The following is a 16767-nucleotide window of genomic DNA, read 5'->3' as shown; positions in this document are numbered from 1 at the left end:
TGAAGTTCAATGCTTCCGAGCATGCGTCTAATTCTTTCCGAGCATGCGTGATTTTTTGCGTGTCTGAATTGCTACAGACAAACGGATAGGAACTTCTTCCGACTGAAAAATAGAGAACCTGCTGTCAATGGAAGCTTCTCCTCCTCTATATATATATATATAAAATAATCTCCTGTGTGACTAGACTCCGATGGAAGCTTCTCCTCTATATACATAATAATCTCCTGTGTGACTAGACTCCGATGGAAGCTGCTTCCCTCCATCCTCTACACTACATCTAGTAGTGTCCTGCTCTGGACTTCCTCTGCAGCACGTCGGGGGCTGGCTGCATCTATCGGAGCCTAGTCACATGGGTTGTGTACAATCCCCTGGAATGCCCCTCCCCCCAGAGATGACGACAATGCGGTTGGCAGGAAAGTTTTATTGCAACATTTATTTCTTGAGCTGTCCAATCTTCGGCTTCTGTCCCTCAGATTCGAGTTCCTCTAGGCTCCGCCCTCCACGACTCGTCCCGTCTCCGACATTCCCAACTCAGAATAACGTCCTGTGAAGGAGAAACAGACAAAACCATCACATAACTCCACCAATCAGAGAGGAGGATCAGCCAGTGACATCATTCATCACATCACACAATGGACAGAAGTCAGGAAAAGTCGAAGAATCTGATTGGAGGAAAATAGCTGCTGACAGTCTCCTTCCAGCCAATGAGGTCACAGCAGGAGGAGGATCATGCAAGAGTTGTGTAGTTCTTTGGACGGCGCTGGACGTAGATCGTTTACAGACGGAGATTGGCGTTGGCTAGGATCGGACTGTACCTGAGATATGATTGGTCGCAATGCTACAAGCTCCGCCTTTTATATAATAATAAGGACGGTCTGCCTTCCCATAATCCTCAGCCTGATGGGAGTGTCGCCACCTAGTGACCCATCACCGGTACTACAACACTTCATACCCAACCCGTACTTCCTACTTCCTGCGCTGGTGACTCTGCATCTTCACGGGTGACAGGAAGTGCAGGAAATCTTCACTGTGGGGTCACAGACAGGAAATTCTACAAACGCCCAAAACTGGAACCTTCTGGTGGTGACAAGTACAGGAGGAGCTCTGATTGGTCCATTCCTCTCATCGGTCCTCCCACAAATATGAAACTCTCTTCCCAAGATAGCCAATCAGATCCCAGATTCCTGTTCTTTTTTTCCCATCACAACCAATCAGATTCCTCACATCCGGCCGCCATGAGAGATTTCATATCTGTCGTCTGACACTGCCGGAAGAGAAATGTGTGGGCGGGGTCAGCGCCTCCGCCGCGGTCTCCATCATCCAATCATCACACAGCGAACATCACCAGTGCCACTTCTGAAGCTCCGCCCTCAGCGGACTGCCATTGGACGACAATTCCCACATAAGTGACCCGCTGCGACACCCAATCAAAAATCACTGGTCCAATCCCATCCTGTTCCCGAGCTCCCCGCTGGCCCCGCCCCATCCTATGCCCGAGCTCCCCGCTGGCCCCGCCCCATCCTTTTCTCGAGCTCCCTGCTGGCCCCGCCCCATCCTATTCCCGAGCTCCCCGCTGGCCCTGCCCCATCCTATTCCCGAGCTCCCCGCTGGCCCCGCCCCATCCTATTCCCGAGCTCCCCGCTGGCCCCGCCCCATCCTATTCCCGGGCAGCCCGATGGCCCCACCTATTCCTGAGCAGCCCGATGGCCCCACCCCCGCCTATTACTGGGCAATCCGATGGCCCCACCCCCGCCTATTACTGGGCAATCCGATGACCTCATAGTGACCAAATAAGAAGATCCATGTATATGGAGCCTCCAGAGGAGAAAAGATGAATTGCAGAAAACAAAAGCCGGGAGCCCAATCTTCCCAAAGCAGAAGTGTGTTCAGATCAACACCCAAGTGAGGTACCTCGCTTACCGAAAAGACACGACTGCTGATAACAGTCTCTCCCAGCACAGGGAATATAAAGTCTCCCCAAAACTTAAGGTCATCCGGACCAGCAGATCTTTTGTGTACAGATACAATACATTAGAAGATCGGCTGGTCCGGATGACCTTAAGTTTTGGGGAGACTTTATATTCCCTGTGCTGGGAGAGACTGTTATCAGCAGTCGTGTCTTTTCGGTAAGCGAGGTACCTCACTTTTGGGTGTTGATCTGAACACACTTCTGCTTTGGGAAGATTGGGGTCCCGGCTTTTGTTTTCTGCAATTCATCTTTTCTCCTCTGGAGGCTCCATATACATGGATCTTCTTCTTATTTGATCACTATGAGGTCATCGCCTTAGTTTTCCCTTTTTTGAATATTTTTTTCTTTTTTCTACGTAGTGGTTTTTGGCTTCACTCACTATTGTATGTATCACTAATTCATTGATTATTATACAATTTTTACCATAAGGATATCATATTTTATATCAATATTAGTGCTGCACCCACTGAGTGTATTTTATTCCATTGGAAGTATTTGGTATTGAGCTCAGGTGTTGGCTGCTTTACACTTATTATATTTTTATCATTTATTTATTATTGACTTTCTATCTAGCGCAGCGTTGGCCTTAGGGTCTGTTTTTCTAATCCGATGGCCCCACCCCGCCTATTTCCGAGCTCCCCCGCCCTCCCAGGCTATTCCTGGGCAGCCCGATGGCTCCACCCCCGCCTATTATCAGGTGACCCATTGGTCCCACCCATTCCTTGTTGCCTGCAGCCATAGTGGGAGGGACCAGAAGCCCCCGCCAGGGTCACAATGGGAAGAAGTGTTGGAGGAAATCGGCGACTATTAATAAAAATGAATCCGTTTTGTGATTTCAGTTTGTGGGCGGAGTCTGTCACTCCCTCTGAATCTGCAGCGCTCTGATTGGAACAATTAAACACCCTCCCCCCCGGGGCTCCGATCCCCCCCGCACTACGGCGTCCATCCAAAGAACTTTCCCGCACTTCACACAGCGCCTCTGGTCACATGACCCTCCTGTATCATGCCACACCCACATGACATGCTGGCTCCTCCCACCTGGCAGTGTTATTGGTTACAGCTTCTGCACTATAAATCCCGGTCTGTACACCGATTCGCTGTTCCCGAACATTTCCCCGTCCGCCGGCCAGCTGAACGTAGACAAGAGGCGGGGCTTAGTTTATTACCGCAAACCCCTCCCCCAATCTATTACCACAATCTCCGCCCCTCCTGCCAATCACCATCCACAATCCAATCACCATCCAATCACCACCCACTGCATCATACATGATGTATGGCAATTATATGATAAAACCTCAATGACATCATCCCGTCCAATCACATCTCACCGAATGTTGCAGCACTTCCCCCCCAATATGACACTAACATTTCCCCAGATCCATTCACTGAACCCCCAGCTGATAACACGGAGATCCGGTGTTGTTTCATCAGATTCGGGGACCTGTGAGATCTGGTAACGGAAGTGACGTTCTATCGCGGCGGCCATCTTGGTACACCCCGCAGTAAGGACACAGTCTGAAGCCGCCAAGCGGACATCTTGGTACACCCCCCCCCCGGAGTTTTGCATTTCACACTTATTTTTACCAGTAAATGGAGATTATGTGGTGATATTCAGGATTTAGAACTCCGTCTGATTGTTTAGAATTATAAAACCAGCGATGTTCTGTCAGATCAGGAGACTCGCTGCTGCTTTTATAATTCAACATCCAAACAGTCCGATGGATTTCTAAATCCTGAATATCACCATATATGTGTGAAATGACAGACTCCGGTGGGTGTACCAAGATGGCCGCACGCCGTCTTCTCAGTGTATCCATACTGTGGAGAAGTGCGGGGTGTACCAAGATGGCGGCAACGGAACGTCACTCCCGTTACAAAATCTGATGGGTCACCAAATCTGAGAAAACACTGGATCATCAGATTACCCCCTCCCCCTCCCTCAGACCAGATTACCCCCTCCCCCTCCCCCAGACCAGATTACCCCCTCCCCCTCCCTCAGACCAGATTACCCCCTCCCCCTCCCCCAGACCAGATTACCTTCTCCCCCAGACCAGATTACCCCCTCCCCCAGACCAGATTACTCCCTCCCCCTCCCTCAGACCAGATTACCACCTCCCCCTCCCTCAGACCAGATTACCCCCTCCCCCTCCCCCAGACCAGATTACCCCCTCCCCCAGACCAGATTACTCCCTCCCCCTCCCTCAGACCAGATTACCCCCTCCCTCAGACCAGATTACCTCCTCCCCGAGACCAGATTACCCCCTCCCCCAGACCAGATTACTCCCCCTCCCCCAGACCAGATTACTCCCCCTCCCCCAGACCAGATTACCCCCTCCCCCAGACCAGATTACCTCCTCCCCCAGAACAGATTACCCCCTCCCCCAGAACAGATTACCCCCTCCCCCTCCCTCAGACCAGATTACCCCCTCCCCAAGACCAGATTACCCCCTCCCCCTCATTACCCCCTCCCCCAGACCAGATTACCCCCTCCACCTCCTCCAGACCAGATTACCCCCTCCCCCTGACCAGATTACCCCCTCCCCCTAACCAGATTACCCCCTCCCCCTGACCAGATTAGCCCCCTCCCCCTGACCAGATTAGCCCCCCTCCCCCTGACCAGATTACCCCCTTCCCCAGACCAGATTACCCCCTCCCCCAAACCAGATTACCCCCTCCCCGAGACCAGATTACCCCCTCCCCCAGACCAGATTACCCCCTCCCCCAAACCAGATTACCCCCTCCCCAGATTACACCCTCCCCCTGACCAGATTACCCCCTCCCCGAGACCAGATTACCCCCTCCCCAGATTACCCCCTCCCCCAGACCAGATTACCCCCTCCCCCAGACCAGATTACCCCCTCCCCAGATTACCCCCTCCCCCTGCCCAGATTACCCCCTCCCCAGATTACCCCCTCCCCCTGACAAGATTACCCCCTCCCCCAGACCAGATTACCCCCTCCCCCAGACCAGATTACCCCCTCCCCGAGACCAGATTACCCCCTCCTCAGATTACCCCCTCCCCCTGCCCAGATTACTCCCTCCCCGAGACCAGATTACCCCCTCCCCCAGACCAGATTACCCCTCCCCCGAGACCAGATTACCCCCCCTCCCCCTGACCAGATTACTCCCCCAGACCAGATTACCCCCTCCTCCAGACCAGATTACCCCCTCCCCCGAGACCAGATTACCCCTCCCCCTGACCAGATTACTCCCCCTCCCCCTGACCAGATTACTCCCCCTCCCCCTGACCAGATTACTCCCCCTCCCCCAGATTACTCCCCCTCCCCCTGACCAGATTGTCCCCCCCTCCCCCTCCCCAAATTCTATCATTCTCCTGTGAATGGCCGGATTGGTGGATATGATGGAGATACAGAATGACATCACTAGGAGAAATCTATAGAAAAATACAAGAAATGTAAACTTTGCACAGGATGATGGGAAACTCTCCGATCCCCCAAAAAATAATAAAATGTCGGGGTACCCAGGAATATATTTTGGGGTCGGAATTGTGACAGACCTAGCCGGGACAGAGGCTGTTGGAGAGATTACCCCCTTTTGATTATGGGCCCTGGATTTTCAATGGAACAATACTCTTTGTGAGGTGAATGAGAAATCCAGTCTGAACTGTATTAATCGGACTCAGTCATGTATATATTGTATGGGGACTCCTTACTGTATATTTGTGTCCCTGAAGAGGGAGGGGGGATTCCTCCAGCAGCCCCCTGCTGATAAGACTGATTCATTCTGCTGGGACACATCCTGTGAGGAGATGCTGGTGTTATCAACATGTGTTTATGTTAATTGAGAGAGCTGATCACATTAGCCACCAGCCCTGGCTAATAGACGAATGGTCTAGGCTGAGGAGGGGGGAGATTGTTGTTTGTATTGTTAATTGTATTAATGTGTGAAGCTCGGTGCCCACAAGTCTGTCATCTGGTCTGGGTACATTTTGTAGTAAATTAGCTCATGTTAATTAGGTTAGCTTTGAGTCATCCCTGCTGTATAAATGTGTGTGAGATCTCAAATAAAAAGTTAGTTCTGATGTACTCCAAGACTGGTGTTGTCTAGTTCTTGGGGTTCCTATAGCCAGATCCATTGGACTCGTGTTCCAGGACTTGGGAAGCGGTATATGACGGAAGCACTCAAGCGGAGTGTGGGACGTTCCGTGACATTGGTGGCAAGCAGCGGGAAAGCTTCCTGCAGTGTGGGACATCCAAACCTCCAACTGGATCCAAGATCAGCATAGCAGACTTCAGTCACCCCAGCGGAGATATGGACCTGGCATCAGAGTTCCCGGGGCTGCTGCGGATCATCCTTTCAACGTACACCAGGACTGTGTCTGAGGATGAATACCTGGAGCTTAGGCAGCTGATTCGGGTGGAGCTCTGGATTGGAGCCCTCCAGCTCGCTGGTATAAAACAGGGCAAGTGCTTTCCAACCCAAGAGCAACGGGCCAGTGACCAACGGGCATTGCGGATGGCATTCCTGGGAGAGCAGCCTCAGGAGCAATGGGTGACTGAGTTGGACAGGCTGGTCCAGCAGGAGATAGAGCTGGACAATCGTTATCGGGCTCTGCAATGGCACGCAGAGGAGGGATATTTAGGGGAGACAACAGAATGCTCTCCGGAGGGATATGACTTTGGCGGCCCTGGATTGCTGTGGGAGAACCTTACAGATCTTTTTATGTTTGGCGATGAAGGGGAACCTGACCTTGAGGACATGAGAGACTATAGAGAGTCTATGCTCGGTCTTGCAGGGGTCTCAGAGCTCAAACCTGATCTGGACCATTTGCTAAGGAAGGAACAGCATCTGGAAAGGGCATACAGGAAACTGCTAGAACAAGTTCAGCAGCATGCCAGAGAATCGGCAGTGGAAAATCCGGAGATTGCCGTCCCCAAACCTGAAGTGCTGACAACAGGGCCGAGATCTGCTAACCTCTGCCCAGAAATGATAGCATCTTCTGGATTCCATGGACAGGAGATGGTGAACCTCTATCCCCAGACACCAGTTGCAGAGACATGGGATTTGATAGACTTTTCTGCTGAGGAAGAACAACCTGATGAGCCTCCAGCAGAAGAGCTGCTATCAGGGCCAAAGTTCACTGTGTTCTGCCCAGCACCAACAGTGGCTTCGGCCTTCTTGAGAGAAGAGGTAGTCGGCCTTTCTCCCACAACACTGACAGGGACATGTGATTTTCTGCCAGCAGCATCTATGGAGTTAAAACAAACTTCTCCAGCTGAAGATCTGGTAACTGAACAGAGGGTCCAAGACCTCTGTCCCACACTTTTACCAATTCCAGAGACTGGGGATTTAATAGACATTTCTGTAGAGGAGGAACCACCTGGCAAACCCCCAGCAGAAGTGCTGGCAACTGGACAGAGGGTCCAAGACCTCTGCCCCACACCTGCAGCAATTGTGGAGGCTCAGGGTGAGAAGATGGCAATCACTTCCCAGCAGCAGATACAGAGGGAGAAGGGAGAGGAGGTGTGTGTTGTCCCTCCCCAACAGTTGGCCAGGGTGGAGGAAGTGGGCTTTCCTCCCCAGCAAAGATCCGTGTACCTGGGAGACAGTACCATCGACATGTCGTCCCAGCAGCCAGATGAGGGAATGGAAAAGGAAGCAGCCGGCTCACCTCCCCAATTACAGCTACACAGTTTGGGAGTGGAGGAAGCCAGCCTCCTGCCCCAACAGATAGCCGGAGCAGAGGATGCAGAGTCCCCAGCAGAAGTGCTGGCAACAGGGCAGAGTGCTACTAACCTCTGCCCAGCACCGGCAACAACTACAGAGTTCCAGGGAGGCGGGGCAGTCGGCCTCCCTCTCCAACAGTTAGCCAGAACAGATGGTGTGGGGTTTCCAGCAGAAGGGCTGGCAACAGGGCCGAGGACTGCTGGACTCTGCCCTCAACTAACAGTGGATGGATTACCTGTGAAGGTGGATGGGACTTCAGTCTTCACCTGTATACCCCAGGGATGGTGGGCAGTGGGCCCCTATCCCCAACAGCATGACAGAGTGAGCCCAGACACCCTGTCTTCTCTCCAGCGGCAGAAAGGACTCCGGGGAGAAGAGCCAGTCCAGGCCTCTCCCCAGCGGCAGATATGTTCTCTGAGAGAGGCAGAGGATGGCTGGGTGAGTAATACTCTGGAACAATTTGTTTGGGGTACTGTGTGGGTACAGGCAGTAGAGGACTGGAACTATGGACTAACTTCGGAGTCAACCCGTCTGGGGTCTCCTCCTGTGTTAGTCTCCTGCCGAAAGGGGAGAAATGTCACAGACCTACCCGGGACAGAGGCTGTTGGAGAGGACTGAATGCAAGCCTGTTGCCTTTTGATTATGGGCCCTGGATTTTCAATGGAACAATACTCTTTGTGAGGTGAATGAGAAATCCAGTCTGAACTGTATTAATCGGACTCAGTCATGTATATATTGTATGGGGACTCCTTACTGTATATTTGTGTCCCTGAAGAGGGAGGGGGGATTCCTCCAGCAGCCCCCTGCTGATAAGACTGATTCATTCTGCTGGGACACATCCTGTGAGGAGATGCTGGTGTTATCAACATGTGTTTATGTTAATTGAGAGAGCTGATCACATTAGCCACCAGCCCTGGCTAATAGACGAATGGTCTAGGCTGAGGAGGGGGGAGATTGTTGTTTGTATTGTTAATTGTATTAATGTGTGAAGCTCGGTGCCCACAAGACTGTCATCTGGTCTGGGTACATTTTGTAGTAAATTAGCTCATGTTAATTAGGTTAGCTTTGAGTCATCCCTGCTGTATAAAGGTCTGTGAGATCTCAAAATAAAAGAGTTCTGATGTACTCCAAGACTGGTGTTGTCTAGTTCTTGGGGTTCCTATAGCCAGATCCATTGGACTCGTGTTCCAGAACTTAGGAAGCGGTATATGACGGAAGCACTCAAGCGGAGTGTGGGACGTTCCGTGACAGGAATGTTTCCCATCATCCTGTGCAAAGTCTACATCTCTTTCTGTAGGAATTCTCTGATTGGACGGGAATCTCCTCTGTGATGTCATTGTAGTAAGAATCCTCCCCAATAGAACGTTCTCAACCTCCCCGACCCCAACATCACTGGCCCCGCCCACTCAGTCTGCTGGTGTCCCCCACATTCAGGAGAGCGCCGACCCCTCCACAGACAGACGGGGGTCACCACTACCATCCTCCTCCAACATTTACACACAGATGCCCCTCCTCCAGCACACGCCTATCCTCAGTCCTGCCCCGCCCCCGCAGAGCCATCAGAACATGGCCGGACTAGGTGAAGAGAGAACGATCCCCTGCGGGAGAGGGGAGGGATGCTAACCAATCCCACACCTGCAAACGAGTACAGCTCTATTGGCCAGTCACCAATCCTATACTCCTCTCCCTTTCCCCCTCAGCAATTCCAACTGGCAGAGGAGAGCTCCTATTGGCTGGCTGGCAGTGCTGTTATTCTACCCCCATCCCAGAAGGAGAGGAGAGCTCCTATTGGCCATTTTCCCATGCTATAGCTCCTCCCCCTAGGAATGTCCATAGATGGCGCTACTTACACCTCATCGTCGTATTCTTTGGGTGGAGACACGGCGATGACCAGATCTATCCAATCCTGTGTGAGATGGGAGAGATTATCGGGGGATGAATATCAAACACATCCCACCACCACCCACCCCGAGTTCCCGTCACCTACCCCTCCCAAGATCCCGCCCCGTCACCTACCCCTCCCGAGTTCCCGCCCCGTCACCTACCCCCTCCCGAGTTCCCGCCCCGTCACCTACCCCTCCCGAGTTCCCGCCCCGTCACCTACCCCTCCCGAGTTCCCGCCCCGTCACCTACCCCTCCCGAGTTCCCGCCCCGTCACCTACCCCTCCAAGATCCTGCCCTGTCACCTACCCCTCCCGAGTTTCTGCCCCCGTCACCTACCCCTCCCGAGTTCCTGCCCTGCCACCCACCCCCTCCCAAGATCCCACCCCCATCCCACCCCCCCCTCCCAAGATCCCGCCCCATCATCTATCCCTCCCGAGTTTCTGCCCCCGTCACCTACCCCTCTCGAGTTTCTGCCCCCGTCACCTACCCCTCTCGAGTTTCTGCCCCCGTCACCTACCCCTCCCGAGTTTCTGCCCCAGTCACCTACCCCCTCCCGAGTTCCAGGCTTTTGCCAGTGTGGCCTGCGCCTCCGACAACATCACATCGGTCAGAATCTTCCGTTCACAGCCAGAATCTCATCTCCTCTCACAATCCCGCCTGGAGGAGAGACAATTATTAATACAAATCTAGGAGGATCACCGTTCTAGAATCTGCCCACGTGGGGTGTCTGGATTTTACTGAAGAAAAAAACAGCTCATTAAATAAGTTTGATGTATTCAGAAATATACACAGAGGATGGGGGAGGGGGGCTCCACTCATGTGACCCCAGTCAGATACCTGGTAATCTGACCTCCGTGTGACCCCCCAGTCCAGATACCTGTAATCTGACCCCGTGTGACCCCCCCAGTCCAGATACCTGTAATCTGACCTCCGTGTGACCCCCCCAGTCCAGATACCTGTAATCTGACCTCCGTGTGACCCCCCAGTCCAGATTACCTGTAATCTGACCTCCGTGTGACCCCCCAGTCCAGATACCTGTAATCTGACCTCCGTGTGACCCCCCAGTCCAGATACCTGTAATCTGACCTCCGTAGTGACCCCCCCAGTCCAGATACCTGTAATCTGACCCCGTGTGACCCCCCCAGTCCAGATACCTGTAATCTGACCTCCGTGTGACCCCCCCAGTCCAGATACCTGTAATCTGACCTCCGTGTGACCCCCCCAGTCCAGATACCTGTAATCTGACCTCCGTGTGACCCCCCAGTCCAGATACCTGTAATCTGACCTCCGTGTGACCCCCAGTCCAGATACCTGTAATCTGACCTCCGTGTGACCCCCCAGTCCAGATACCTGTAATCTGACCTCCGTGTGACCCCCCAGTCCAGATACCTGTAATCTGACCCCGTGTGACCCCCCCAGTCCAGATACCTGTAATCTGACCTCCGTGTGGACCCCCCAGTCCAGATACCTGTAATCTGACCTCCGTGTGACCCCCCAGTCCAGATACCTGTAATCTGACCCGTGTGACCCCCCCAGTCCAGATACCTGTAATCTGACCTCCGTGTGACCCCCCAGTCCGGATACCTGTAATCTGACCCCGTGTGACCCCCCCAGTCCAGATACCTGTAATCTGACCCCGTGTGACCCCCCCAGTCCAGATACCTGTAATCTGATCCCCGTGTGACCCCCCAGTCCAGATACCTGTAATCTGACCTCCGTGTGACCCCCCCCAGTCCAGATACCTGTAATCTGACCTCCGTGTGACCCCCCAGTCCAGATACCTGTAATCTGACCCCGTGTGACCCCCCAGTCCGGATACCTGTAATCTGACCTCCGTGTGACCCCCAGTCCAGATACCTGTAATCTGACCTCCGTGTGACCCCCCCCGGATACCTGTAATCTGACCCCGTGTGACCCCCCAGTCCAGATACCTGTAATCTGACCCCGTGTGACCCCCCAGTCCAGATACCTGTAATCTGACCTCCGTGTGACCCCCCCAGATACCTGTAATCTGACCCCGTGTGACCCCCCAGTCCAGATACCTGTAATCTGACCTCCGTGTGACCCCCCCCAGATACCTGTAATCTGACCCCGTGTGACCCCCCCAGTCCAGATACCTGTAATCTGACCTCCGTGTGACCCCCCCAGTCCAGATACCTGTAATCTGACCCCGTGTGACCCCCCAGTCCGGATACCTGTAATCTGACCCCGTGTGACCCCCCAGTCCAGATACCTGTAATCTGACTCCGTGTGACCCCCCAGTCCAGATACCTGTAATCTGACCCCGTGTGACCCCCCAGTCCAGATACCTGTAATCTGACTCCGTGTGACCCCCCAGTCCAGATACCTGTAATCTGACCTCCGTGTGACCCCCCAGTCCAGATACCTGTAATCTGACCTCCGTGTGACCCCCCAGTCCAGATACCTGTAATCTGACCTCCGTGTGACCCCCCAGTCCAGATACCTGTAATCTGATCCCGTGTGAACCCCCCAGTCCGGATACCTGTAATCTGACCCCGTGTGACCCCCCAGTCCAGATACCTGTAATCTGACCTCCGTGTGACCCCCCAGTCCAGATACCTGTAATCTGACCCCGTGTGACCCCCCCAGTCCAGATACCTGTAATCTGACCCCGTGTGACCCCCCAGTCCAGATACCTGTAATCTGATCCCGTGTGACCCCCCAGTCCAGATACCTGTAATCTGACCTCCGTGTGACCCCCCAGTCCAGATACCTGTAATCTGATCCCGTGTGACCCCCCAGTCCAGATACCTGTAATCTGACCTCCGTGTGACCCCCCAGTCCAGATACCTGTAATCTGACCTCCGTGTGACCCCCCAGTCCAGATACCTGTAATCTGACCCCGTGTGACCCCCCAGTCCAGATACCTGTAATCTGACCCCGTGTGACCCCCCAGTCCAGATACCTGTAATCTGACCTCCGTGTGACCCCCCCAGTCCGGATACCTGTAATCTGACCTCCGTGTGACCCCCCCCCAGATACCTGTAATCTGACCTCCGTGTGACCCCCCCAGTCCAGATACCTGTAATCTGACCTCCGTGTGACCCCCCAGTCCAGATACCTGTAATCTGACCCCGTGTGACCCCCCCAGTCCAGATACCTGTAATCTGACCTCCGTGTGACCCCCCCCGGATACCTGTAATCTGACCCCGTGTGACCCCCCCAGTCCGGATACCTGTAATCTGACCCCGTGTGACCCCCCCAGTCCGGATACCTGTAATCTGACCCCAGGTAGATATTGGGGGTATATCAGAGCAGATCAGGAATGAATTTCCCCGGAGAAGGTTGATAGAAGAGGAATGGATAATGAGGATTAGCGGGAAGACGATTGCACTGACCGTGTTTGTCGGCGGCCCCTCCATCGTATATGGCGGAGACAACAATCTTGCCGATCGGAGACTCAATACCGCCCTCTACAGCCAGATCCAGAGCCCCGTCCTGCACCAAACAACAAGTACAGGACAATCACTCCCCCCATCACATCATGTTCTGCGACCCCCCGGAAGAACCTTCACCTTCACTGAGCAACTTCTGTTGGTGGGGGGGGGACACTGAGACGAGGGAGAGGAGAGCGGGGCGAGGGAGAGGAGAGCGGGGCGAGGGAGAAGGAAAGGAGAGTGGTGCAAGGGAGAGGAGAGTGGGGCGAGGGAGGGGAGAGCGGTGGCGAGGGAGGGGAGAGCGGTGACGAGGGAGAGGAGAGCGGTGACAAGGGAGAGGAGAGTGGGGCGAGGGAGGGGAGAGCGGTGGCGAGGGAGGGGAGAGCGGTGACGAGGGAGAGGAAAGCGGTGACAAGGGAGAGGAGAGTGGGGCGAGGGAGGGGGAGAGCGGTGACAAGGGAGAGGAGAGTGGGGCGAGGGAGGGGAGAGCGGTGGCGAGGGAGGGGAGAGCGGGGCGAGGGAGGGGAGAGCGGTGGCGAGGGAGGGGAGAGCGGTGGCGAGGGAGAGGAGAGCGGTGACGAGGGAGAGGAAAGCGGTGGCGAGGGAGAGGAGAGCGGGGCGAGGGAGGAGGAAAGGAGAGCGGGGCGAGGGAGAGGAGAGCGGTGACAAGGGAGAGGAGAGTGGGGCGAGGGAGGGGAGAGCGGTGGCGAGGGAGGGGAGAGCGGGGCGAGGGAGGGGAGAGCGGTGGCGAGGGAGGGGAGAGCGGTGGCGAGGGAGAGGAGAGCGGTGACGAGGGAGAGGAAAGCGGTGGCGAGGGAGAGGAGAGCGGGGCGAGGGAGGAGGAAAGGAGAGCGGGGCGAGGGAGAGGAGAGCGGTGACAAGGGAGAAGAGAGTGGGGCGAGGGAGGGGAGAGCGGTGGCGAGGGAGGGGAGAGCGGGGCGAGGGAGGGGAGAGCGGTGGCGAGGGAGAGGAGAGCGGGGCGAGGGAGGGGAGAGCGGTGGCGAGGGAGAGGAAAGCGGTGGCGAGGGAGAGGAGAGCGGGGCAAGGGAGAAGGAAAGGAGAGCGGGGCGAGGGAGAGGAGAGCGGGGCAAGGGAGAAGGAAAGGAGAGCGGGGCGAGGGAGGGGAGAGCGGTGGCGAGGGAGGGGAGAGCGGGGCGAGGGAGAGGAGAGCGGTGACGAGGGAGAGGAAAGCGGTGGCGAGGGAGAGGAGAGCGGTGGCGAGGGAGGAGGAAAGGAGAGCGGGGCGAGGGAGAGGAGAGCGGTGACAAGGGAGAGGAGAGTGGGGCGAGGGAGGGGAGAGCGGGGCGAGGGAGGGGAGAGCGATGGCGAGGGAGGGGAGAGCGGGGCGAGGGAGGGGAGAGCGGTGGCGAGGGAGAGGAAAGCGGGGCAAGGGAGAAGGAAAGGAGAGCGGGGCGAGGGAGGGGAGAGCGGTGGCGAGGGAGAGGAGAGCGGTGGCGAGGGAGAGGAGAGCGGGGCGAGGGAGAAGGAAAGGAGAGCGGGGCGAGGGAGGGGAGAGCGGTGGCGAGGGAGAGGAGAGCGGTGGCGAGGGAGAGGAGAGCGGGGCAAGGGAGAAGGAAAGGAGAGCGGGGCGAGGGAGGGGAGAGCGGTGGCGAGGGAGAGGAGAGCGGTGGCGAGGGAGAGGAGAGCGGTGGCGAGGGAGGGAGAGGAGAGCGGTGGCGAGGGAGAGGAGAGCGGTGGCGAGGGAGAGGAGAGCGGTGGCGAGGGAGGGAGAGGAGAGCGGTGGCGAGGGAGAGGAGAGCGGTGGCGAGGGAGAGGAGAGCGGTGGCGAGGGAGGGAGAGGAGAGCGGTGGCGAGGGAGAGGAGAGCGGTGGCGAGGGAGGGGAGAGCGGGGAGAGCGGGGCGAGGGAGGGGAGAGCGGTGGCGAGGGAGAGGAGAGCGGTGGCGAGGGAGAGGAGAGCGGTGGCGAGGGAGAGGAGAGCGGGGCGAGGGAGAAGGAAAGGAGAGTGGTGCAAGGGAGAGGAGAGCGGTGACAAGGGAGAGGAGAGTGGGGCGAGGGAGGGGAGAGCGGTGGCGAGGGAGAGGAAAGCGGTGGCGAGGGAGAGGAGAGCGGTGGCGAGGGAGAGGAGAGCGGTGGCGAGGGAGAGGAGAGCGGTGGCGAGGGAGGGGAGAGCGGTGGCGAGGGAGGGGAGAGCGGGGAGAGCGGGGCGAGGGAGGGGAGAGCGGTGGCGAGGGAGAGGAGAGCGGTGGCGAGGGAGAGGAGAGCGGTGGCGAGGGAGAGGAGAGCGGTGGCGAGGGAGAGGAGAGCGGTGGCGAGGGAGGGGAGAGCGGGGAGAGCGGGGCGAGGGAGGGGAGAGCGGTGGCGAGGGAGAGGAGAGCGGTGGCGAGGGAGAGGAGAGCGGTGGCGAGGGAGAGGAGAGCGGGGCGAGGGAGAAGGAAAGGAGAGTGGTGCAAGGGAGAGGAGAGCGGTGACAAGGGAGAGGAGAGTGGGGCGAGGGAGGGGAGAGCGGTGGCGAGGGAGAGGAAAGCGGTGGCGAGGGAGAGGAGAGCGGGGCAAGGGAGAAGGAAAAGAGAGCGGGGCGAGGGAGGGGAGAGCGGTGGCGAGGGAGAGGAGAGCGGTGGCGAGGGAGAGGAGAGCGGGGCGAGGGAGAAGGAAAGGAGAGCGGGGCGAGGGAGGGGAGAGCGGTGGCGAGGGAGAGGAGAGCGGTGGAGAGGGAAAGGAGAGCGGGGCAAGGGAGAAGGAAAGGAGAGCGGGGCGAGGGAGGGGAGAGCGGGGCAAGGGAGAAGGAAAGGAGAGCGGGGCGAGGGAGGGGAGAGCGGTGGCGAGGGAGAGGAGAGCGGTGGCGAGGGAGAGGAGAGCGGGGCAAGGGAGAAGGAAAGGAGAGCGGGGCGAGGGAGGGGAGAGCGGTGGCGAGGGAGAGGAGAGCGGTGGCGAGGGAGGGAGAGGAGAGCGGTGGCGAGGGAGAGGAGAGCGGTGGCGAGGGAGAGGAGAGTGGTGGCGAGGGAGAGGAGAGCGGGGCGAGGGAGAAGGAAAGGAGAGTGGTGCAAGGGAGAGGAGAGCGGTGACAAGGGAGAGGAGAGTGGGGTGAGGGAGGGGAGAGCGGTGGCGAGGGAGGGGAGAGCGGTGGCGAGGGAGGGGAGAGCGGTGGCGAGGGAGAGGAGAGCGGTGGCGAGGGAGAGGAGAGCGGGGCGAGGGAGGGGAGAGCGGTGGCGAGGGAGAGGAGAGCGGTGGCGAGGGAGAGGAGAGCGGTGGCGAGGGAGAGGAGAGCGGTGGCGAGGGAGAGGAGAGCGGTGGCGAGGGAGAGGAGAGCGGGGCGAGGGAGGGGAGAGCGGTGGCGAGGGAGAGGAGAGCGGTGGCGAGGGAGAGGAGAGCGGGGCGAGGGAGGGGAGAGCGGTGGCGAGGGAGAGGAGAGCGGTGGCGAGGGAGAGGAGAGCGGTGGAGAGGGAGAGGAGAGCGGTGGCGAGGGAGAGGAGAGCGGGGCGAGGGAGAGGAGAGCGGGGCGAGGGAGGGGAGAGCGGTGGCGAGGGAGAGGAGAGCGGTGGCGAGGGAGGGGAGAGCGGTGGCGAGGGAGAGGAGAGCGGGGCGAGGGAGGGGAGAGCGGGGCGAGGGAGAGGAGAGCGGTGGCGAGGGAGGGGAGAGCGGTGGCGAGGGAGGGGAGAGCGGTGGCGAGGGAGGGGAGAGCGGTGGCGAGGGAGAGGAGAGCGGTGGCGAGGGAGAGGAGAGCGGGGCGAGGGAGGGGAGAGCGGGGCGAGGGAGAGGAGAGCGGTGGCGAGGGAGAGGAGAGCGGTGGCGAGGGAGGGGAGAGCGGTGGCGAGGGAGGGGAGAGCGGTGGCGAGGGAGAGGAGAGCGGTGGCGAGGGAGAGGAGAGC

At 57.5% G+C, this 16767-nt stretch overlaps 1 protein-coding gene across 1 annotated transcript in view; it reads right to left on the bottom strand.

Annotated features, from left to right (window-relative positions):
• Positions 1-406: 406 nt before the first annotated feature.
• The window catches only part of USH1C (USH1 protein network component harmonin), a 141602-nt gene continuing 125241 nt past the window's right edge, over positions 407-16767 (bottom strand). Inside the window, 5 exon segments of the mRNA XM_073603928.1 lie at positions 407-544; positions 9508-9564; positions 10091-10157; positions 10160-10198; positions 12901-13000. Of these exon segments, the coding sequence (XP_073460029.1) occupies positions 532-544; positions 9508-9564; positions 10091-10157; positions 10160-10198; positions 12901-13000 (276 nt within the window). The 3' untranslated portion in view covers positions 407-531.

Source organism: Aquarana catesbeiana, linkage group LG11, assembly GCF_042186555.1.
Source record: "Aquarana catesbeiana isolate 2022-GZ linkage group LG11, ASM4218655v1, whole genome shotgun sequence".
NCBI lineage: Eukaryota > Metazoa > Chordata > Amphibia > Anura > Ranidae > Aquarana > Aquarana catesbeiana.
The sequence above is the reverse complement of the archived record's forward strand: the minus strand, read 5'-3'. Positions and strand labels throughout refer to the sequence as shown.